Raw genomic sequence first — 24,943 nt, 5'->3', positions numbered from 1 at the left:
AGGATGGAGCGGGCGGGGACGGACTTGGGCAGGAATTACAGCGGCGGCGGAGAGAGCGGCCTGTGGACACCAACAAGGAGAGGAGGAGGAGGGAGGGGAGCACTCTGGCGCTTGAGCGCCCCCACCTCTGTGGCGCCTGGGTGAACTGCACCCCGTGCACCCGCCTAGGATCGGCCCTGTTATATAGTATAACCAGTCCTGGAATTGGGCAGGGGACAGAGCCCACCCATACGTATATGCTGTCATGCTTTGCATCAGGAAAGGAAAATTACCTTACCAAAAGTGGAAGAAAAATGCATGACCAATAAATCCTATAGACCTCTTCATACCAGTCAGTTGCGTTTTTAAAAGTCCTACATGCTGCATTTTTGTTGTGCACCAAAAATGCACCTCCCCATTAAAATGAATGGAAAACACATTGCAAAAAAAGATTCAAAAACGCATCTGCAGTTGCATTTTCGCTGCATTTTTTGAGTCACATGTCCTTTTTTTTTACAGGTGCAAACTGCAGCAAAAATGCATATGCGTTTTCACCATGTTTTTGCAACAGAGCAGTGTGAAAGCAGCCTAAATGTTTCAAAAAGTACTTCAAGTGAGATGAACTTGAGCACCACCAGGCACTCCTTCATACACATTCAGGAATTTACCATCTGATGATTGATCTCTTTGTTGCTATCAGAGAGGTAGCAGCCTAGAACCAAAACAGGGTCCGCCCATACTACATTTCAATTATGAGTCTGCTTCTTTGAAGGAAAAATCACTTTACAGCAGATCCAGCGGAACCAATTTTTACGTCTATTGCTTTAGCGCTATCAACACACACACACCTCAATTATCCTATTTTAATTTTTTTTTTCTTTCTGTGAATATTAGTGTAGATTCATCCAAACAGTCAAGAAATGTTGATGCCCAGCTATCTAAAATCCAGAATTGTATGATTTTCCACAGATAACAAGAATCTGCAAGCATATATACAGAAAATAAACCTTTTCTGAATTTTTGTCCCCTGCCGTGCCCTAGCTGCACCGATGGAGGAAAAGATTCTTTGGAATACACTGAATTCTAATGCCATGCTATATTTGTCAGTTTTTTTATGGTTAATTAAATTAGCATTATATATGAACATGGACATTTTTCTCTGAGGTGTCACCTGATTAAGATTTTGATACAATGTATGAATAAAGTATGGATAAAGTCCCAAGAAAAATTGTCTGCATGCACATACTCTGTGGATAAACATGTGAGTGAAAACACTGTTTATGCAATATAATTTTTATTCTAAATTGTTCATACAATTATAAAATATATTAATTAAACACATGAAAACAGTATCAAACAACCCTTGTATAACTGCTTCAAAAGTAAAAGTTATTACATTGAAAATAATTTTTTTTTTTTTTTTTTTAACAATTATCTCAAATGTTTTAAACTGAACACGAAAACCAAATATAGTTTAAGCTGACTCTATTATATTTTTTCCAATTACACTAACACATGCATTCACGTTTAACCACCTCAATACCGAACATGTTCCCCTTCCTGTCCAGGCCATTTTTAAATTTTCAGAGCTGTCACACTTTGAATGACAATTACCCAGTCATGCAACATTGTAACCTAATGAAATCTATCATCATCATATTTTTTTTGGAAAGATAGAGCTTTCATTTGGTGGTATTTAATCAACACTTTTATTTATTTATTTATTTTTTTGCTATATAAATGAAAAACTACCAAAATTTTTGAAAAAAAACCCCTAGCTTTTCTTGGTTTCTGTTATAAAATGTTGCAAATAAAATATCTTACTTCATAAATTTAGGCCAAAATATATTCTGCTGTATTTATTGTATATGTCAATGTATAGCATTTAGTCTGTGTGAAAGTTATAAAGTCTACAATCTACGGTATATATATTTGAAAATTGGTCAATTCTTCTTTCCTCCCCTTCCCTTAGTCCCTAACTCAGCAAGAGGGCTTGGAAGCATTGTTGCTGCTAAACTGGATACCTTATTGATATTTCAAACTTTGTGCCTTAATATGTACTATGTATGTATTCTGACTCATCACTTTCCTAAAAAAAAAAAGAAAATTTATCAATCCTGATGTACTGAAGGCCAGTCTCATTTCTTGAGGTCCTAAAATGCCAGGACAGTACAAATACCCCCCAAATTACCCCTTTTCGGAAAGCAGACAGTCCAAGGTGTTTAGTAAGAGGCATGGCAAGTTTTTTGAAGTTGTAATTTTTTTGTCACAAATTTTTGGAATTGTAAGAAATTAAATAAAATGACACCAGGTGAATTGTCTGTGCATTGTTTGGCTTTAATAAACTAGAAGTTTGCTTTTATGGTGAGCAGCTCTCCCGTCCTTGTTTTGGATTATTTCAAAGTTACATGTAATCATTTCTGCTTTTGTTCCTTTATGGGGGATGGGTAGTTAACAGCTTATAGACAGAAGATAAAATAGTTTTATGCTTCCAGTTCAATTTGCAGGAAGTGACAATTACACTGTATCAACAAGTATTTTCTGCACTTGCTGAAAATGTTCTTAGCCTGAACAATGAAAACTAATGCAGCCTTGAACAGTGCAACATATTACATTTTTTAAAAAAGTTAAGTCATTCATATTCTGCTATTTTGAACATACATGTTAATGTTACAATTTATAAGTTGATTGTAGCCATGTTTTGTATTTCTATCAAAACACCTGACTTAGCATTATGCTTGGTATGGTTTTTAATTATAAAAGTTATTTTTAAGTCTGGACTGAAAAAAATTGTTAGGTCAAAAAAAAATATCCTGTAGTTTTAGTCAATAAATATAATTATAGCAATCAGTGCGAAAAACCTTAAACAAATGAATAAAAAGCAAGACAATAAATAAAATAAATTGAGAATGCTAGCCAGCCAAACACTGTATAAGTGATTCCACAACATCTCTAGTAAATAAAAAAAAATTTAATCAGTGTAACACAGCAAAAATTCTTATTAAACAGTCCAAAAAGTCCCATAAAGATGTGGTGACATACACCTCTAAACTGTGAATATATCATGAAATAAATAGAAACAAAACAATGTAGGTAAAAATCTTCTGTGGATATTTGCTCATCTACTTCAAAGCACCCCGTGCCTAATCTCTTCATGCACTGTGAGTATCCGTCACCAAAACGAAGAGCCTGCTCACCTCCATACAAATAAAAAGCAGCTTATCTCCTTAAACCCAGGTGGGCGGCTTCTCTCCTCCTTGATGGGATATAAAGATCCACCCTCACAGCTCCCCACTGAATGAATATAAAAGGGCAGAAAGGACAGACATAGTGTATTACCGTAATAACTCTTTTATTCAAACCGCTTACAAAGTTGCACTTACAAAAAGGTAAAAAGAATAACACGTTTAGCAAACACGAATCATCCGGCTCACCACCTCTAGCGGCGCAACTCCAGTGAACGTCACAGAGCTCAACTCTGTTTCTATTTCACAACTTATTTTAATATATATTCACAGTTTGGAGGTGTTTGTTGCCACATCTTTATGGGACTTTTTGGACTGTTTAACTACTTCAGTCCCGGGAGATTTTACCCCCTTCCTGACCAGAGCACTTTTTACAATTTGGCACTGTGTCGCTTTAACTGACAATTGTGCAGTCACGCAATGCTGTACCCAAACGAAATTTGCATCCTTTTTTTCCCACAAAATAGAGCTTTCTTTTGGTGGTATTTGATCACCTCTGCAGTTTTTATTTTTTTATAAACAAAAAAAGAGCGACAATTTTGAAAAAAAACCCAATATTTTTTACCTTTTGCTATAATGAATATCACCAAAAATGTTTTTAAAAACAAATTTCTTCATCAGTTTAGGCCAATATAAATTCTTCTACATATTTTTGGTAAAAAAATCACAATAAGCGTATATTGATTGGTTTGCCCAAAAGTTATAGTGTCTACAAACTATGGGAAAGATTTATGGCATTTTTATTATTCTTTTTTTTTACTAGTAATGGCGGTGATCAGTGATTTTTAGCGGTACTGCGACATTGCGACGGATAAATCGGACACTTTGGACACATTTTTGGGACCATTGACATTTATACAGCGATCAGTGCTATAAAAATGCACTGATTACTGTGTAAATGTCACTGGTAGGGAAGGGGTTAACACTAGGGGGCGATCAAGGGGTTAAATGCATGTTCTAACTGTGAGGGAATTGGACTGACTGGGGGAGGAGACATATCGTTGTTTCTACTTAGTAGGAACAAATGATATGTCTCCCCTGACAGAACAGGGATTTGTGTGTTTACACACACAAATCCCTGTGCTGGCTCTCATGCACACAAACATGCTTGCCCTCTGGCGGCTCTTAAAGGTGACCCCATACCCATACAAGGTTTTGCCCAGCGGTGCCATTGTGCCGCAGTAAATATGCGTGAGCCGGTCGGAATCGGTTAATAATCATTTTTGCTGCGCTGATTTAAATTTTTGATTTTGTCATTTTAGTCGGGTAAATAAAGCTATATTGACAGTAAATCATGACCATAATAAAGTGGTTGTTAACCCTCTCATATGCCCAGTGAAGTGAACAGCTTCAGATGATACACAGAGCTTAAACAAATCCTCCTACATAGGTTTTACTTGTTTATCTGTAGTCTTCTCTTCTCTACACCCCTTCAAAAGGGTAGAAAGTTTAAAAATCCTTCCACATCTATCAGGAGCACAGAGGAGGGGGCGGAGGGGCTGCAGTTACAGTGTGTGAGAGCTGATTGGAGGAAAGGAAGGCACACACCCCCTCCACACAGCAGAGGAACTGTGTTTTGAATAGACAAGCACTGTTCTGAGCTCCCCCGACACAAATTTATCTTATGTGTTGTGGAAACATCTCAGAAGTGACTCATGCTGATAACAGAGGAATGAAGCACTAGAATAAAATGACACTCAGAGCTTTGGAGAGAGATAAGTAAACACTACAGATATATGTTCTTTGCTCAGATTCCATGACTAAGGTTTACAACTACTTTTATAAAAATCTTTAATAGAAAAACTATAGAGACTGTAGTTACTGACCTACTTCTAGAAATTCTGGTTGCCTGGCTAACAAATGAAAAACTTAGCTCGAACACATATGCAGATATGGACTTTGACTTTTCCTCAGCTTTGTATTGACGATAAGAGGTTGGGATAACAGTCAGGTAAGTAGCCTTTACTAGGAGAAAGTGAACAATGGTAGTCGCATTCCCACCTCCATATTTTTTTCTCAAGACTAGACTCTTTAAGACTCTTTGATTATATTTTTAGATACTCCACAATGCATGTAAACAGCTTGAATTCTGCAGAAGAAAATTAGAGGTCTATTGACAGGGTTTCTGTTGGCAAGTCTGTAGTTTGCTTTCCATCATCAGTAACCTTGGAGGGACGCTGAAAATAGAAATAAAAGAAATTTACTGAGCTTATTATTTTTCTCAAGAAAGTCAAATGGTTTTAGGACAGCCTATGTATTTTCTGCTACCAAGAATTTAGAAAACATCATGGTGAATGGGTTTTAAATCTAGAAAAAGCTAAGAAACTCTGTATGCTATTCCCAGAGCCACCATTAGGAATCCTCCCACTGGCCTACCTGACAGCTGTACAACACCAGGGTCTGCAAAGCACATCATCTCAGATTTAACACTTTATTGGCATGCCAATTAGAGAGCACCATATGACATCCCAGAACAGTGGTGTTTGGGCACCACTGCCCGATCCCCTCCAAAACTTTGGCACACAGCCTCACAAACCAAAAATATTGCAGTTGTAGATGCAAGCTGAGTATCCTGCTGGGTACTAACATAATTATTCTTTAAACCTAGCAAACACCACCTATCTCTAAAAAGCTGGCTGCAAAGAAAATATGGCAATACTCGTTAACACTCTTGCCTTTCAGTGCTGGGAACCCAGGTTCAATTTCTACATATGTGCATGAAGTTATAGAATGTCCCATTGTGCTTGTGTTCACTTCCACTGAGTGTTTCAACAGCTTTGTTTCAGGAGAGTGCTCTCCTGCATTTTGCTGGATGTTACATTAGGCCACCCATAGGCAGCCCCTGCTGTCTCCCAGGGACCACAGTGAGGCTCTGCAGACCGGAGGTGCTGTAAGCGGAACCACAGATTGGGCCTATAGGGAACCAGACTGAGGAGAGGGAACAAAGGGCAGCTAATGGCATTGGCCACAGCAAGGACTGGGATAAATGATGCACTGATGCACCTGGCCAACAATCTCCCATGAGAAACAATGGGTCCCAGTGACTCAAGAAGATGCATCCCAGGTGATTTGCCACTCCGTACTCTGCTCTCCTCCACTCTGCTCCAATAATGAAGCAAAGTGTCGCGCCCCCCCGACAAAGCGACATGTAGGAAATATTGATATCCTGAGATAAGGTCAATTAGGTGTGCAGTGAGGGCTTTTTTGTAGTCTTTTCAGATAAAAATGAAGAACTCACCATTGTTTTAAAAAACTGGTTCATCTTGCTTTTCTTTACAGTTTTCTTATCTGTCTCAAATCCAACAATATTTGATTGGCTCATTCTGGGACTTTGATTTTGGTCTTCATATGTTGGGCCACTGACAGTGAATGTTAATCCTAAATATAAAAAACAAGGACAACCAGCTGAAAAACAGAGCTACTGTGTGTGTTAGAAAATTACTGCAATTATGAAACCTTGTTGTTGTAAAAAAAAAAAAAATGCTCAACACAGTCATACTATTTTGCGACACTTATGCCGCGTACACACGACCGGACTTTACGGCATACTTGGTTCGGTGGACCGGAGTCCGTCGGACAATTCGATCGTGTGTGGGCTCCAGCAGACTTTTTTCCCCAAAAGTTCGACGGACCTAGAAATGAAACATGTTTCAAATCTTTTCGACGGACTCGAGTCCGGTCGAAAAGTCCGCTCGTACGTATGCTAGTCCGATGGACAAAAACCAACGCTGGGGCAGCTATTGGCTACTGGCTATGAACTTTCTTGTTTTAGTCCGGTCGTACGTCATCACGTACGAATCCGTCTGACTTTGGTTGATCGTGTGTAGGCAAGTCCGTTTATTCAGAAAGTCCGTCGTAAAGTCCATTGAAAAGTCCGCAGGACAAAGTCTGCCATAAAGTGGCTCGTGTGTACGCGGCATTAGGCTCTATTGTTTGTGAACATTCAGAACCTTGTGGATGAGGTTTACCTCACTATAATAGTCTGTGAGCCTTGCATGCTGCAGCTTGGCATTGCATGCTATTGCTGAGTCTGTCATGTACTATAACCCCTTAGATCCTTTTCCATCCCCAATTCCCCCAGAGGTTCTTCCCTAGTGAGTATCTTGCTGCAAATTTTTAGCTCCCGAGTGCATTACTTATCTAGATTTTGTTATAGAATTGCCATATTTTGTAGTGAAGCTATTGCCTTGCTTACCTTTGTATCATTGAATGGAATTATTTATTCCAACCTCTACTTTCTTTATGAACAAGTTAAACAGAAATCCCAAGCCAGAGGGCTGGGGAACACCATTCACAACTCACAATAATTCCAAAAATTAGCCTACTACTAACTACTACTGTGACCAGTTTCAATCTATGTACATGCAATTTAATTGATGACAATAGACCATTTGTAGTTCTAGTGTTTGTGGGATACGGCATTGAAAGCTATAGCAAAATATACTATAGTTATACCAGAATGGTTTACAGTGTGAAGAGGGCGCAGTTTGCTGGGCATTTCAGGTTCGGAAGGCAATGGTTGTCAATGCTTTCTTGATTTACTTTTCTGCTCCTCTCCATGCCTGGACAGCGGCTTCTCTCCTCCCTCTCCAGTCTCTATGACTCCTGCCTTATCTCTCACACTGTCTGGATGTCTGAGCCCATTCCTTGTCTGTGTAGTGCCCCTTCCTCCTGTGCCCTTCCCCTCAGACCCCCTCCTCTCTGCTGCACTGCCAAACTGAGTGGTGTTCTCTCCTTTGTCTCTCAGCTGACAGGTAACACACTGTTAGGTTTGATATCACTGTTATTTGCTGTGGAGGCAACTGTTCTGTCACATTCTATTTTTAGTAAGGGCCCATTCACAAGAGGTGCAAACATGTGTCTCCCATGCAGGGCTGTTTTTTACCAGCAAGGGGTACATAGGTGTTGCGCACATCCCCATGCCAAGTGCCCCATTAATCTACTGGGACATGAGGCTGCCTGGACACAGCCACTGTATTCTAATATGACATGCAGGTGTGGGTTCCAATAGAAGTGAATAGGACGCTGGCACAGGGATGCACACATCCCTGTACTGATAAAAGAGAGCCATGCACAGGACACATGTCTGCACTGCATGTGAATGGGCCCTAAAGAACTCATATACATGGAGGCTTAGTGAGCTCCCTGGACAAAAGAAAACAACAAGGATTTTATGCAGGAGCTAATAAAGCTGGCCATAGATGGATGGACATTCAACTGGTCCAGCAAGGACCGGATACGTTTCACTCCATCTATGGTCATTCTTGCTAAAGGTGAAGTCCATTTTTAATGATCAACTTCTCTCAAACCAGCAGAAATGTTTCCTTCTATCTGTAGCGCTGACATAGATGTGTCAGTGGAAAGGATTATCTCATCCAACTTAGTTGTGTGGATGGGAGGGATCTACTCAGTTTTTTTTGATCGGCCATTGACTGAAAAAAAAAAAAAAGATCCATCTATGGGCAGCCTCCAGCTTACCATACACTATAAAATATGATTGTACAATATCTTTTGGATCTACCACCAACTATGTAGAACAAAGGCCTGCCTGATTGGATACTACGTAGATTAATTGTTTATGTAGCGGGGTTGTTGAGCCCTCCCCCCAAGCATTGTCAGGCAGCTGCGGGCTGCCGGGAGACCCACAGGGGGGACACTGGGGCGACTGTGCTGTGGGTGGCTGCGGGCCCCCCCCCACGCGCGAGCGCTACCACAGCAGAAGATGGGAGCTGTTGTGAGGAGCATGGAGGAGGGGAAGCTGCGGACGTGTGTCTCCCTCTTCTGCCTGCTGCTCAGTCTGTTCATCCCCCCGCTTGAGCCCGTAGGGCAGAACACTGACAGCGGCGCTGTGACAAGGGGAGAGCGTGGGCTGTCAGCACACACCCTGCCCCTCGCTCACCCCCCCAGAGGTCTTGTCACAGCACAGGTTGAAGATAGAGCGGAGATTGCAGCCCGCTCTGATTCCTCCCTTTCTCCCCCCCATTGGCTGAAGAGGGGACCAATGAGCAGCTAGGGAGGAGGATGATGGGACATGAAGTCCCTATCACAAGCAGCACCACTCTGGATTACAGGGGATAAAGTACAGCTCCCAGCATGCCCTGAAAGAGGAGGAGGGACAGAGAAAGTGAAAAAAAAAGAGACTGTGAGAAGACTAAGGAGATTTGTCTGAGGGGACAAGAGAGAGAGAGAGTGTGGTGAGGTGACAGGTGTGAGAAAAAACTGCTGAACAGGGAAAGAGAGAGGGAGAGCCAGACTCTGGCAGCATCAGAGGGGGAGAAACCAAGCTTTTCCAAAGACTGCCAGGAGAGTGTTGCCTGGAGACTGAGGACGCCTGAGGGGAGCCAGGAGCAGAGACAGCCATGTGGTCCACCACGGGTCGGCCATTGCCTGTTCAGTTTGCGAGTTTCGCTACCAGTCATCTCGATCGGCCATCAGCAAGAGATCCAGTGCCTTACATCATTGCTAGGAGCATCAGGAGCCTGAAACAGCACCTAGAACTATTATTGTGTCATTGCACAGAAGAATGGTGAGCGGGTGTAAACCCAACATCCTCTTGACACAATACTGACACTGTATGCAGACATCAATTTCCCTTTTTAGTGTCACGGGATGCTTGTTTGGAGTTGCCATCTCTAGTAGTTTGTCCTTTTAAATTTCTACCCAACGGAACATTCTAGATGATTACTGCTTCACGCAATCTTGTTTAAACCTATTCTTAAAACAAGGGCCCCACCGTTTTCTAGCAGAATGCACTACTATTCTTCACCTCAGGACCTGTAACGTTACAGAACTGTGCTTACTGTACTTGTGTAACCCATTCTTTTCTTTGTATATTTGCCTCTCAAGGGTGTTTGCAGCCCAGAAGGAGCTGAGAAGTTGACCAGTTTTCTCCCCTCCCTCTCAGCGCCTGTGTTAAGGGCATATAGATTACTGCCCTTTCTATACTTACAGTTGCTATGCATTGAAGGTTGTCTTTTCTAATATATTAATTCTTTGCAGCAAGGTTTAAACATGTTGTAAGTTTCCATATGCCTTTTGATAATATATTCAGCTCATTTATCACTACCAGTTGTGTCTGTCTGTTTCTGATAGCAATCCACAGCCAGGATATTGGTACTTCACTTGCATTTTTGAAAGTGTGTGCAGTAATTCTATAACTAACCAGGTGTGCCAGAGGGGCTGAGGCCATTCTTGGAGACATAGAACAGAGAACCCAAAATCACCCATATATTACAACATTTGTACTTTGTGATCATTGTGATGACCAATCAAAAATGTAAATAGCAATACTGGAGCACTCTGCAAACATCACATATGTTTTTGTGTGCTGCAAATGCTTCTACTAGCTCCGCCCCTTCATATATCCATGTTGGTTACTAGGGATTAGGGATTAGACGAACACCCCCCCGGTTCGGTTCGCTTCGCACCAGAACTTGTGCATAGGCAAAAAATTTGTGCGAACACTGTTAAAGTCTATGGGACACGAACGTGAAAAATCAAAAGTGCTCATTTTAAAGGCTTATATGCAAGTTATTGTCATAAAAAGTGTTTGGGGACCCGGGTCCTGCCCCAGGGAAAATGTATCAATGCAAACAAAAGTTTTAAAAAAACGTCAGATTTTTCAGGAGCAGCGATTTTAATAATGTTAAAAGTGAAACAATAAAAATGAAATAATCCTTTAAATATAGTGCCTAAGACACTGATGGCAAACCTTGTCACCACAGCTGTTTTGGAACTACATTTCCCATGATGCTCAACTACACTGCAGAGTGCATAAGCATCATGGGAAATGTAGTTCCAAAGCATCTGGGGTGCCAAGGTTCGCCATCACTGGCCTAGGGAGTGTCCATAGTATGCCTGTAAAGTAGCGCATCTTCCTCGTGTTTAGAACAGCAACACAGCAAAATTACATTTCTAAAGGGAAAAATGTCATTTTAAACTCGTAATTAATTGTTGGATCCCGGCAATCTAGATAAAAATGGCATGGGTTACCCCCCCCCCCCCCCCCCGCCAGTCCATTACCAGGCCCTTTGGGTCTGGTATGGATATTAAGGGGAACACTGCGCCAAAATTTTAAAAATAAATTGCGTGGGGGTCCTCCCAAAATCCATACCAGGCCCACACAGTCTAGTGTATATATATATATATATATATATATATATATATATATATATATATATATATACACACACAGTGGGGACTTATTCAGACCCCCTTACATTACATTTTTCACTCATTTGCTAAAATCATTTAAGTTCATTTATTTTCCTCATTAATGTACACACAGCACCCCATATTGACAGAAAAACACAGAATTGTTGACATTTTTGCAGATTTATTAAAAAAGAAAAACTGAAATATCACATGGTCCTAAGTATTCAGGCCCTTTGCTGTGGTACTCATATATTTAACTCAGGTGCTGTCCATTTCTTCTGATCATCCTTGAGATGATTCTACACCTTCATTTGAGTCCAGCTGTGTTTATACTGATTATACTGATTGGACTTGATTAGGAAAGCCACACACCTGTCTATATAAGACCTTACAGCTCACAGTGCATGTCAGAGCAAATGAGAATCATGAGGTTAAAAGAACTGCCTGAAGAGCTCACAGACAGAATTGTGGCAAGGCACAGATCTGGCCAAGGTTACAAAAAAAATTTCTGCTGCACTTAAGGTTCCTAAGAGCACAGTGGCCTCCATAATCCTTAAATGGAAGACATTTGGGACGACCAGAACCATTCCTAGAGCTGGCCGTATTCAGGGTCACCCCCAGGAAGACAGTTCATTGTCACTGAAATGCATGAACTGCAAGATCTGCTTGTATCGTGTCCTGGTCATGCAAGCAGAGAACACGGGCATATGGTGAATTGGGTCAGTGGACCAATATGACTGCAACTCACTTTTTTTAGTTATGCCCATGAGGAGGGATAGACCTAGGTCTTAAATTCGTAGACCGTAATAGGTCTCCAATCTCTGGCAAGGGTCAACTGGGGATTAGATGCGATTAATTGACCAGCATACAAATTGATTTGGTCCACAATAGATCTATAGAGATCTTCCGTGAAAAACAGCGAATAAAAATCAAGTGACGTAAAATCAACTGTTTCCACCCGAATTCCAGGTTGGCCAGTGAATGGGGGAAGTACGGGTGCTGCAGAAGTGGTGGGCTCCCAATTTGGATTGGCAAATGCAGTAGGAAGGACACTATGGGCTCAATGGGCCTGTCTTTGTCTTCTTGGAGGCTGCTGGACACTAGTTGTGCTAGCCACCTCACCAGTTTGAACTGCACTTATGGTACTCGCCACGTCACCAAGTGTTACTGCAGTGCTGGATGTACGACCAGGATGTACTAGGCCGCTGGTGCTCGCCATTTCAGCAGAAGGATGAACGGCACTAATACTGGCTCTCTGCTCCATACAAGAGCCCTGCAGTTCTTGCACCTCAAAACAGCAGAAGAATGTGGCAGGGACCACTACTCTGTTGTCAGAGCTATCTGTCAGGGTGCCGTTGCTGCCTACAGGTTCGTATTCTGAGCCTGAATCTGACAGATGGGTGACTTGATACTGCACTTGGGTAGGCTGGGCTGGGCAGAGGGGCTAAACGCAGGTGCTAGCAGGTATCTGGGCTGATCCTGCTAATGCTGCATTTTTGGAAACCCTAAACTATTGGGGACGCTAATATAGTTCTGATCAGATCAAAGATATCGATCCGTTCAGACACTTTACTACTAAGGGAGGTGTATGGTGCGTGCGTGGGTGTTAGGGCTACTGGCCCTACTCTGAGGCTGCCTGGGGCGACGCAGACCCTAATTGACGCTAAAACCTAACTGATATCACTTGCCAGGTGATCAGGGGGTTAAACCTTTTATTAGGTAATGTACGTCGGGTGCCCTGACACTATACAAAAAAAACTAACTAACCAGTGTCACCCGTGAAACTAATACGGTGATTAATGGTGACAGGGGGTGATCAAGGGGTTAAACCTTTATAAGGGGGATTTGGGGGGTACCCTAAAGCTACCTGGGCCTACCACTAACTGCCCTAACGCTGATTAGTGTCACAAATGACACCAGTACAGTGAACAAAGAAAAATATGAACACTGCACTGGGTGACACAGTGACAGGGAGTGAAGGGGTTAACTGGGGGGGTGATCGGGGGGTGAAATGTGTGCCTATGTGTACTGTGTTGGTGCAGCTCACGTGTGGATGTCTTCTCTCCTCTCTCTGGAATGGAAAAAAATTCCAGAGAGGGAGATGACATCACTTCCCCTGTCTGTGTTTACACAAAGGGACAGGGGAAGCATTTAATTCATCAGGACTGATCAGCAGATCCAGGCCAGAAATCATTGGCCTGGGCCTGGAGACTGACTGGTTCTGAAAAGAAATCCGATCGTCGCGCCCGACGTACAGCTACGTCTTTTCGCTGACCCGTGCCATTCTGCCGCAGTAAAACTGCAGCGGCTAGTCAGGAAGTGGTTAAAAACTTTGTTTAGCATTGATACATGTCCCCTGGGGCAGGACCTGGGTCCCCAAACACTTTTTATGGCAATAACTTGCATATAAGCCTTTAAAATGAGCACTTTTGATTTTTGACGTTCGTGTCCAAAAGACTTCAACGGAGTTCGCACAAATATTTTGTCTGTTCGCAAGTTCTGGTGCAAACCGAACCAGGGGGTGTTCGGCTCATCCCTATTGGTTACTAATAATACAATTTTTGCTGGCAAATTCTTGGATATGGCTCCTTACCATTATACTACAAAACATTATTTGCCTTAAAGGGGTTGTAAATTCTCATGGTTTTTCACCTTAATGCATATAATAAGGTGAAAAACCTTCTGTGCTGCAGCTGCCCCCAGAGACCCCCCTTTTTCTTACCTGAACCCAATCATTCCAGCAATGTGAACAAGCCCAGCAACTCCAGCTGTTGTCTCGGGTCCTCATTGGATAGATTGATGGCAGCGGGTGCCAGTGGCTCCCGCTGCCATCAATCAAATCCAGTGACACGGAGTCAGGGGACAGGGGACAGGGCCGAGTCCTGCTGTCTCTGTCAATGGACGCAGCAGAGGGACTCGTGAGCGTGCCTGCATGGGTGCCCCCAGGGAAAGCGGCTCTCCATGGGGGCACCCAAATAAGGGAAGGAGCCAAGAGCGCCACCGAGGGATTCAAGAAAAGGAGGATCGGGGCTGCTCTGTGCAAAAACCTTTGTACAGAGCAGGTAAATATGACATGTTTGTTATTTAAAAAAAAAAAAAAAAAAACCTTTACAACCACAAAAGTCCTACAAAAACAATCTGTATGTGTCCTCCTGCAAATAATTCTTCTTGACCACGTGTGATTCTAGTTAAACCAAATGTGATCCCTCACCCTGTGCAAGCAGAAAACTCCCCAAGTCAAATGGACGTTTTTACTACATAAGGTCTTCAGCACTTTATTTGTTACATTTGTCATAATCCTCATGAGTACCTAATAATCGTCAATTTAATTTTACCACAATACTACAAATAAAAAACTTCAATAGTGTGATATCACCTTATACACTATTATTAGATGAGAAAAAACAATCCACTTAACAGCATATCCTGATGCTGGGAAACAATCCATGTACTTGCAATCTTAAGCCAGCCGTAGACAGACCGAAATTCAGTCAGTTCAACAGGAACCAGTCAAATTTTGATCCACCTATGGGAAGGCTGGTTCTACCAAAGTCAATCTATGGATCAACTTCAGTACAATGAGCCTGTCTGTATTTTTTTCATACAATTACTGCTGGTTGCTATAGCTGGGAAACCTCACACTGTCAGAATACAGTAGCTCAGCGGGAGGGATTCTCCCATCAACACTGTCAGTGTCAATGGGGGAATCAAGCTATTTTTTTTCCTTAACCACTTGCTGGCCACTGCACACACATATATGTCGGCACAATATTTCGTACAGGCATATGGACGTACCTGTACGTCCCTTTGAATTTGCCACCCTGTGCACGCTGGTCCCATAAACTCGATGTTCGCCGGTGACCTGCGATCGTGAGACGGAGAGGCAGAATGAGGAGATGCCTATGTAAACAAGGCATTTCTCTATTCTGCCTAGTGACATGACAGCGAGCTACTGCTCCCCGTCATTGGGAGCAATGATTGCTGTCATGTCAGTGGTAGCCCCTCTCCCCACAGTTAGAATCACTCCCTAGGACACACTTAACCCCTTGATCGCCCCCTAGTGTTTAACCCCTTCCCTGCCAGTGTCATTTATACAGTAATCAATGGCTATTTATAGCACTGATCGCTGTATAAATGACAATGGTCCCAAAATAGTGTCAAAAGTGTCCGAAAATCGCAGATCACCACCATTACTAGTAAAAAAAATAATAATAAAAATGCCATAAATCTATCCCCTATTTTGTAGACGCTATAACTTTTGCGCAAACCAATCAATATACGTTTATTGCGTTTTTTTACCAAAAATATGTAGAATAGATATCGGCCAAAACTGAAGAAAAAATTAGTTTTTTTATATATATTTTTTGGTGATATTTATTATAGCAAAAAGTAAAAAATATTGCCTTTTTTTTCAAAATTGTCGCTCTTTTTTTGTTTATAGCGCAAAAAATAAAAACCTCAGAGATGATCAAATACCTCCAAAATAAAGCTCTATTTGTGGGGAAACAAATGGTCAGGAAGGGGGTAAATCCTTCTGGGGCTGAAGTGGTTAAACCCCTCACTAAAGGAACAAAAAGTGGAAAATATTTGGGCAGCAGTAGTCATGCCGGTTTGAATGATTATGAATTCAAAGTTTAAGGGATTATAAATTCAAAGGTTTAACATTCGCACTGAAAAAAATTATGTAAATACATTTAGCGTATACACTGTTCTTATACAAGAAAATTAAATAAAAATAAATATGTTTTAACCAACCAAGGTCCAAAATTGGTTTAGCCAATAGATTGATATTTATTTCCCAATATAATATGACTCAAAATACAGATGTATTTAAGTATATGGTAGAGAAAGAGATAAAAAAAATGAAGGTACAAGAAAAAGCGTCAGGAAAATAATTCTGGCTGGCTGTGGAAGAGGCTATAAATTAGCAGGGCTGCTAGATGTCCGCAAACAGGCTGGGAGAAGGGAGCGAGGGATAACAGGGATCTGAGAAGCAGTGTGACAGGGAGAGATGGATGGATCTGTGTGAGGATAAATTGTGGCTGAGGCGGGGAGGAAGATGCCGGGGAGGGAGAGAGCACTGAAGACAGCTGGACATCCAAGAGACCATAATAGGAACTGACCTGTAGAAAATGCAAAAAAGCCGGCCAAAGCAAGGGAACTGTGGGGAGGAAACTTCAATGTACCTAGGACCCCTGGGCAATTCACAGAGGTGCCTGTGCATTAAAACAGCCCTAGGAAGGGGCCGGTGTTCTGCCGAGAAAGTTCCGCTCGGCGGATTAGTTCCCCCCTCTACTGCGCATGCGCAGTAGAAGCTGGCGGAAATAGCCGAAGCGGAACAGCTGAAAATCAGCTGTACACGGCGCCTGTAAGAGGGCCCCTCGCGGGCTCGCTTCGCTCGCCACGCTTCGGGCACGGCCTCGCTGCGCTCGGCACTTTTAGATTCCCCCTTTAGGTCCACTTGGATAGAGGGGAAGGAACCTGGACCCAGAGCGCAGGCGCCGTGTACAGCTGATTGAAGCGTTTGAGCTTCGGCTATCTCCGGCGGCCGACAGTAGTACGTACTGCGCAGGCGCTGCGCCTGCGCAGTACAGGGGGGGAACCTATCCGCCGAAGGAACTTATTCGGCAAGACACCGGTAAATTACATTCACCGACCCCTTCCCCCTCCCCCCTTGTCAGTGTCCTGACACATCTCTCTGTTTTACGGGAGAGGAAAGCTGCCAGCGCTGCGGGGGGTTAGGAACATAGGGCGGCCTGGAAAGGGAGGCGAATTGGTGTGCTGGAGTGCTGGAGACACACAGGGAATTGTTTCTGTAATCACCACACAGATCCACCTCCCTTTCCAGGCCCCCCTATGTGCTCGGACCCCTACAGGAGGACCAGTGGTCCCCCCCATCAGCAGCCCTGTGTCTCATTCCTGTAACTGCAAGAGAGCTTTTCTGTTGAAAAAAAAAAACAAACCTACTGGCTGGATCACCAGAGGAAAATAGAAGAAAGCCTATAAAAGGAAACTTAATACAGCCATCACATCTAAGAATTGGTAAGCTGCAATATATTACACAGTATGTTTGTTTTTGGGTGTAATACTGATTTAAATATAAAACAGAGCTAAAGTAATTAGTAAAGAAGGAGAAGGAGGGTGTTTCAAATGAGAAAAAAAAGCTTTACATCTGAAAGCTTTGAGCAGCCAAATAAAAATAATCACTAAGGGTCCTTTCACACGGGCTTGTACGAACTCTGCTTTGCTAAGCAGGGATTGATCCGCTGATGACAGGTCCGTCTCCGCTTACTGTGCGGAGACAGACTTGTCAGAGTCCCGCTGTCCTCTATGGAGATCGGATGAAAACAGACCACCTGTTTGTTTTCATCCGATCTTATCCGATCCGATTCTCCAGATGGATGGAAAATAGGGTTTTCATCCATCTGGATTTCACAAACAGAATCGGATAGCGGCGGATGTTAGCGGACATGTCACCGCTGACACCCACCACTTCATAGGGCTGAATGAAGCTTCCGATCAGGTCCGCCAGAAAAACTGACAGGCAAACCTGATCGGAAAGCCTGTGTGAAAGGGGCCTTACTTACCCAAAATACATAAGGACAATCAACATCCACAGAGAGACTAAGTGTTAGTTAAATGAATTCCTTAACAGCACAATTAGCAGAATATGTAGACTTTTTACTCTAGCCACGAGGAGCACCCACCCAAGCATATCTTAACCACCTCAATACAGGGCACTTGCACCCCCTTCCTGCCCAGACCAATTTTCAGCTTTCAGCGCTCTCACACTTTGAATAACAATTACTCAGTCATGCAACACTGTACCCATATGAAATTTGCATTTTTCACAAAAATAGAGCTTTCTTTTGGTGGTATTTAATCACTAGTGTTTTTTTTATTTTTTGTGCTATAAATAAAAAAAGACCGTAAATTTTGTGAAAAAACAGCCTTTCTTTGTTTCTGTCATAAAATTTTGCAACTTAGTAATTTTTCTTCATAAATTTTGGTCAAAAGTTATACTGCTACATAGCTTTGGTAAAAATAACCCAAATTAGTGTAAATTATTTGGTCTTTGTGAAAGTTATAGAGTCTACAAACTATGGTGCCAATCACTGAAAATTGATCACATCTGATCAGGCCTTCAGTACATCAGGTGTATCTCATTTCTAAAGAGGTAGAGATGTTTTCCAGAGATCCAGAGATCCAGCTCCAGCATGTGTATCATCCCAGTGGGCCGCTGATGAAGTCCCGCCCACTGGGATGATATGCGTCAAGAGGACCTGAACACGTCAGCAGCAGCCACCCTCCACTCAGTCTCTGCATTTAACCTCTTTAACCCCTTGTGAGGGGAAGGCTTTTGTAGACCTATCTGTTATTTCAGTAGGTCCACTGTGCAAGGTGAGCGGCCTGTATTTCTGTCGGTGGAGGTATTTTCACAAATCTGCACCAGATTGAAAAGCATCTTTACCAGCACAAGTTTTCACAGCTGAGGACTCTGTCTGCCTTACTCCCTATTTTATGCATGGACTCTCTCTCTCTGAAGTTTTTAAATTCATACATTTATTAATCTTTAGTGATTTAGTCTAGTTTTACTTAGTGCTGCACTATTTACGTTTTTAAATATTTCTCACACATAGCATATGTATACAAATTACACCCCAAAATATATTCTGTTACTCTTCCTGAGTATGGCCATACAACATGTGTGAGACTTTTACACAGCCTGGCCACATACAAAGGCCCAACATTGATGTAGCACCTTCAGGCATTCTACGAGCATAAATGACACATCTCATTTCTCAACCACCTTTTACACTTTCTAAGGCCCTGGAGCACCAGGACAATGGAATTGCCCAAAAAATGACCCCATTTTGGAAAGCAAACACCCCAACGTATAATCTATGAGGCATAATGAGTCTTTTGAATGGTTCATTTTTTTCCAGAAGTTTTTGGAAAATGTGTAAAAAAAGAAATGAAAACGCATTTTTTTTTTTTTTAACACAAAGTTGTCAATTTAGAAGATTTTTCTAACACCTAGCATGAATATAGCAAAAATTACACCCCAAAATACATTCTGCTACTCTTCCTGAGTATGGCAATACCACATGTGTGAGGCTTTTACACAGCCTGGCCACATACAGAGGGCCAACATTGAAGTAGTACCTTCAGGCATTCTAGGAGCATAAATTACAAATCTCATTTCATTCCTACCTATCACACTTTTGAAGATCCTTGAGCACCAGGACAGTGGAATTACCCACAAAATTACCCAATTTTGGAAAGCAAACACCCCAACGTATATTCTATGAGACATGGGCTGCAGATAGGTACTCGAGTACTCTGATGAGCTGCAGATGGATACTTAGGTAACTTGATGGGCTGGTGACAGGTACTCGGGTACTCTGATGGGCTGCAGATAGGTACTCGGGTACTCTGATGGCCTGGTGACAGGTACTCAGGTACTCTGATGGCCTGGTGACAGGTACTCGGTACTCTGATGGTCTGGTAACAGGTACTTGGGTACTCTGATGGCCTGGTGACAGGTACTTGGGTACTCTGATGGGCTACAGATAGGTACTCGGGGACTCTGATGGGCTGGTGACTGGTATTCGGGTATTCTGAAGGGCGGTGACAGGTACTCGGTACTCATATGAACTTTGACAGGTACTCAGGTACTCAGATGGACTGTGACAGGTACTTGAGTAATCAGATGAACTGTGACAGGTTCTCGGGTACTCAGATGAACTGTGACAGGTACTCAGGTACTCGGGTAGTCAGATGAACTGTGACAGGTACTTGTGTACTCAGCTGGATTGTGACAGGTACTCAGGTACTCAGATGGACTGTGGCAGGTACTCTGGTACTCATATGGACTGTAACAGGTACTCAGGTACTCAGATAAACTGTGACAGGTACTCGGGTACTCAGATGGACTGTGACAGGTACTCGGGTACTCATATGGACTGTAACAGGTACTCAGATGAACTGTGACAGGTACTCGGGTACTCAGATGGACTGTGACAGGTACTCGGGTACTCAGATGGACTGTGACAGGTACTCGGGTACTCAGATGAACTGTGACAGGTACTCGGGTACTAAGATGAATTGTGACACGTACTCGGGTACTCAGATGAACTGTGACAGGTAATCAGGGCAATCAGTGTGTGTTGGTGTACACTGTAAGCGGATGTTACTGTAATCTCCTTCTCACACACGATCGGTGTGTGAGAAGGAGAACCCGGTAACATCTCGTTACTGCTCTATGTTTACATTTAGTGATCGGCTGTGAAAGGATCACAGCTGATCACGTGGTAAACAGCTGCCGGCCAATGGCTGTTTACCAGTATCGGTGACAAGCAGTGTTCCCGGAAACACGCTGCCACCGATGCGCAGCACGCTCACGATCGCGAGCATGTGCTGTGCAAAGTGGGGCAGTACCATCTGTGATCGGCTATGACTTCATCACGGCCAATCATGTGGTAAACAGCCAACTGCCCAATGGCTGTTCACTGTTCAACCCCCTCGGTGGTGAGCACAGGGTACAGGGCTGCACGCACACGATCACGTGCATGCCCTGTTTAAATGGACGGACGTCATATGACGCCCGCCCAGAACAAGAGCTGTGCTGCCTGGCCGTCATATGACGGCCGGCGGGTGGCAATCGGTTAGGCCCAGTACACACTAATAGGTTGAAATACTAGTTCAGCTCAGGGTAATATCTTGAACTATTAGTTCAGCTTAGCTGCTGTACTAACAATCCGCTGTTAGTACAGCGATCTCCCCTTCTGTATTATTGTATTCTGATGGGGGGTGGCCCTCTGGCCCCCTGGATAACACAGACCGGGAGACTGACACATGGGCCGAATGTCAGCTGGTTTCTTTTGAGCCGGCTGTTGCCACCCAACATTCGGCCCGCATGTACTAGGCTTTAGAGACCCAAAAAACGTTTACATTTTTGACAGAAGGTTAGGTATAAAAAAGTATTTATTTTTGCTATGATGGATGTATCTCCCTTGTACACACTTATTCATCATAAAGAGGATATAGGGATGAATGTTACATGAGTGCGATTTTATTTATCTGCAAATAAAGTTTAAAGGATTTTATGCTATCATTATTCTATTCTTCTAATCTACAGAGTTGATATGAAATAGTGATCAAATGATTGAACCTCTTGGACTGAACAGTATTGAGGGTTTACCCATTGTATTAGAAATTGTCTGTGGTTAAAGTGGGAGTCCGGCGACCAATCTTTTTTTTTTTTTTTTTTTTTAGGTCATTGAGACACTTTGCTAATCCCAAAATAATACTCACAGTTTGGGTGTAATATTTCCGCCTCTGTCTGATTTCGTACTGAAGAATAACTTTAAAAATGTGATGCTGGCTGTTTCCATCTTGCTTGTGGGCATGTAAAGCCCACAAGCATTGATTTCCTGGATGCGGTGAATGCTGTTCATTCACAGCTTGTTCACAAGCATGATCATTGTTCCCGCACTGAATCTTGGGAAGCCTGACACTAAGCTTCCAGGAGACAGTGTGGCGCCGTGGAAAGGCAATAAACACGCCTACTGCCATGGGAGGAGAGACAGGAAGTGCCACAATAAAGTACAATATAAAAGGTAATTGCAGCGATAAAAAAATGTTTCGTGAGGCATTTGAACATCTATGCACTTAACCGAAGGGGGTAAGATTAAGTTAAAAATTTGAGTGGAACCCTGCTTTAAAAAGCACTTTTGCCTGTGTTACTGAGTGAGGAAATAAGGGAGGGTGAGTGTATTTTCAATTGTGGGTGGAGGTGCTTCACGGTGCCAGGTGGAAGAAGCAGCTGATCAAGAAAGGACACTGCATAAGGGCCCTTTCACACTGGAGCAGTTTGCAGGCGCTATTGTGGTAATAATAGCGCCTGCAAACCGTCCCGAAAGTGCCGCTGCTGTCTCTCCAGTGTGAAAGCCCTCGGGGCTTTCACACTGGAGCAGTGTGCTAGCAGGATGGGAAAAAAAGTCCTGCTAGCAGCATCTTCGGAGCGGTGAAGGAGCAGACTGTATACCGCTACTTCACCGCTCCTGCCCGTTGAAATCAATGGGACAGCATGGCTATACCGCCGGCAAAGCTCCTCTGCAGAGGCGCTTTGAGGTGGTTTTTAACCCTTTCTCGGTAAGACCGCCCCGCTAGCGGCCGATTACCGACGGTAAAGCGCCGCTTACAATAGCGGCGCTTTACCGCCGACTCCACCCCCGCCCCAGTGTGAAAGGGCCCTAAGTTGTTTGGACTGTGGTGGAAGAAGATTGATGATGTCATTTTCACAGGGCTTATTAAAACAATGTTTGCTTATAGTTTGAATATTGTAAAATTTTATATTTTCTTTGATAACTTTAACTGAGTGAGATGGATATTTATAAATTATTATATTTTGATGGAGTAAGATTAAGATTGTAATTTTTGCTGAGTTTTTGTTATATTGATTATTGCAAATATATTTTTTGTGTTTTTTGTCACATTTTTATAGTACTTAGGGATTCATGTAATTGTAAGTGTTGTAAGTTTTAGCCATATAGTTTTGGATGTGAGTTTGGAGTCCTTGACAATTCAATCAGAGATTAAAGGAGTTGTAAAGGCAGAAGGTTTTTATCTTAATGCATTCTATGCATCAAGATAAAAATCCTTTTGTGTGTAGCAGCCACCCCAGCACCCTCCTAATTACTTACCTGAGCCCCGTCTCTCTCCAGCGATGTCCACGAATGTGGACATCCGGGACACTCCTCCTGATTGGCTGAGACAGAGCAGCGACGCCACTGGCTCCCATGGCTGTTAATCAAAGTCAGTCAGCCAATCAGGGGAGAGAGGGGGCGGGGCTGGGTCGGGGCTCCGTGTCTGAATGGACACACGGAGCTGGGACATGGCTCCAGTGCCCCCATAGGAAGCTGCTGACTGTGGGGGCACTCGATAGGAAGGAGGGGCCAGAAGCAGCAAAGAAGGACCCGAAAAGAGGAGGATCAGGGCTGCTCTGTGCAAAACCAACTGCACAGAGGAGGTATGAGAGAAGTATAACATGTTTGTTATTATTATTATTTTTTTTTAAACAAGACTTTACAATCACTTTAAATGCATCCCAAGGCGAGGCTTAGGCACACATGCAAGTATATGCATAATATTCTTGATACCAAGACTTGGAGAGCAGGCTATTAGCATATAAACGACAGGGCGATAATACATGATTAAGGTTCCATGCTGGTGCAGGATTAGCACTTTTAAAACTGAGAGGATTGTTTTATTGTTCTTAATAAAAGTGAATGAGATGGCATTACACTATTTCTTTATTTGTAGCATGGTGGAGGGTGGAAGATTATAAGGGTACTCATGAGGATTATGGCTAATGAGAGACAAAATGCTGCAGACCTTTATGTAATAAAATAATCTCTGTGAGTTTTCTGTTTACATAGGTTGTGGGATCCCACTTGGCTTACTTAAATCACACATGTGGTAGAGAAGATTTTTTTGCAAGAGGATGTCTATAGATTTAGCAAGAAATATTGTATACATTTATATACACATTTATATATACATTTGCATACACATGTGACCAGGGCTTTTTTTCTTAGAGAATAGGTGCAGGAACTTTCACCCTTTGTTTCTGCTCCCTACCCACCCCTGAGCACCGTTCCTTGGTTCCACCTCCTACCGGCCTCCCTGTACCGCCCATTTTAGAGAATACAGAGCCAAGTATCTTTATTGCTACTAAGTGATTTGCACAGAATTTGTTAATGATAACAAAGAAAGACAGTAAAAAAAAGATCCTCTTCAGTAAGCAACAATAGACCCTACCCCAGTAACAGTAGACCCCCCCCCCCGCAGCAATGATAGACCTCACCCCAGCAAAAATAGAGCCCCCACACAACAAAATACCACCCCAGCAACAATAGACCCAAGGCAGCAACAACATATGTCCCAGCGGACTGCATCAATAGACCCTCTAGGGGGCAGCAACAATAGACCTCTCCCTCAACAGTAGATCCCTCCCAGCAACAATTGCTCCCCCATAAAAACATAAGACCCCCCTACTAGCAACAATAGATCTAGCCAGCAACAAGAGACCTCCACGCAAAAATAGATCCCCACCAGTGACAATAGATCTCCAAGCAGCAAGCATCAATAGACCCTCCAGCACACCCCAGTACTCCTTGCCAATACATGCATTCATTGCTGGAGGTGCCGGAACTGCGTTCCCCCGCGTTACTGCTGAAAAAAAGCCCTGCATGTGACATTTTTACTAGCAGTGTTATTTCATTAACAAAGAAGGTCACTGTTTCCAGTTCAAGTTTTTTTTTTTTTACTGTTATAAATTTTATGATGTGCACAAATGGATATTTTGATGGCAGTTATGGTTTTGTTACATAATTTTATAGTGCGCTGTGTTATTATTTTCAAGGGTTTCTTGCGGTGGTGCTGGGGCGAGGGTGCCCTGGGCCAATGTATTTGTGTGGGAGAGAGGTGCATTAACAACAAGGGGGTGCTTTGATATGCAGAATAAGCACCTCCAGAGCACCAACAGACCTCTGTCAGCA

At 42.9% G+C, this 24,943-nt stretch overlaps 1 protein-coding gene across 2 annotated transcripts in view; it reads right to left on the bottom strand.

Annotated features, from left to right (window-relative positions):
• Positions 1–1,254: 1,254 nt before the first annotated feature.
• DOCK2 (dedicator of cytokinesis 2) overlaps positions 1,255–24,943 on the bottom strand; it is a 475,532-nt gene continuing 451,843 nt past the window's right edge. For both annotated transcript variants that reach the window (XM_073620719.1, XM_073620720.1), the window contains exons 51-52: positions 6,463–6,602; positions 1,255–5,401 (exon numbers count right to left, since the gene is read on the bottom strand). In XM_073620719.1, coding sequence (XP_073476820.1) covers positions 5,327–5,401; positions 6,463–6,602 — 215 coding nt within the window. In that variant the 3' untranslated portion in view covers positions 1,255–5,326. The remainder of the gene's footprint in view (positions 5,402–6,462; positions 6,603–24,943) is intronic.

The sequence above is a fragment of the Aquarana catesbeiana genome, linkage group LG03 (genome assembly GCF_042186555.1).
Source record: "Aquarana catesbeiana isolate 2022-GZ linkage group LG03, ASM4218655v1, whole genome shotgun sequence".
Classification (NCBI taxonomy): domain Eukaryota; kingdom Metazoa; phylum Chordata; class Amphibia; order Anura; family Ranidae; genus Aquarana; species Aquarana catesbeiana.
This window is presented reverse-complemented; position numbering and strand designations above follow the sequence as displayed.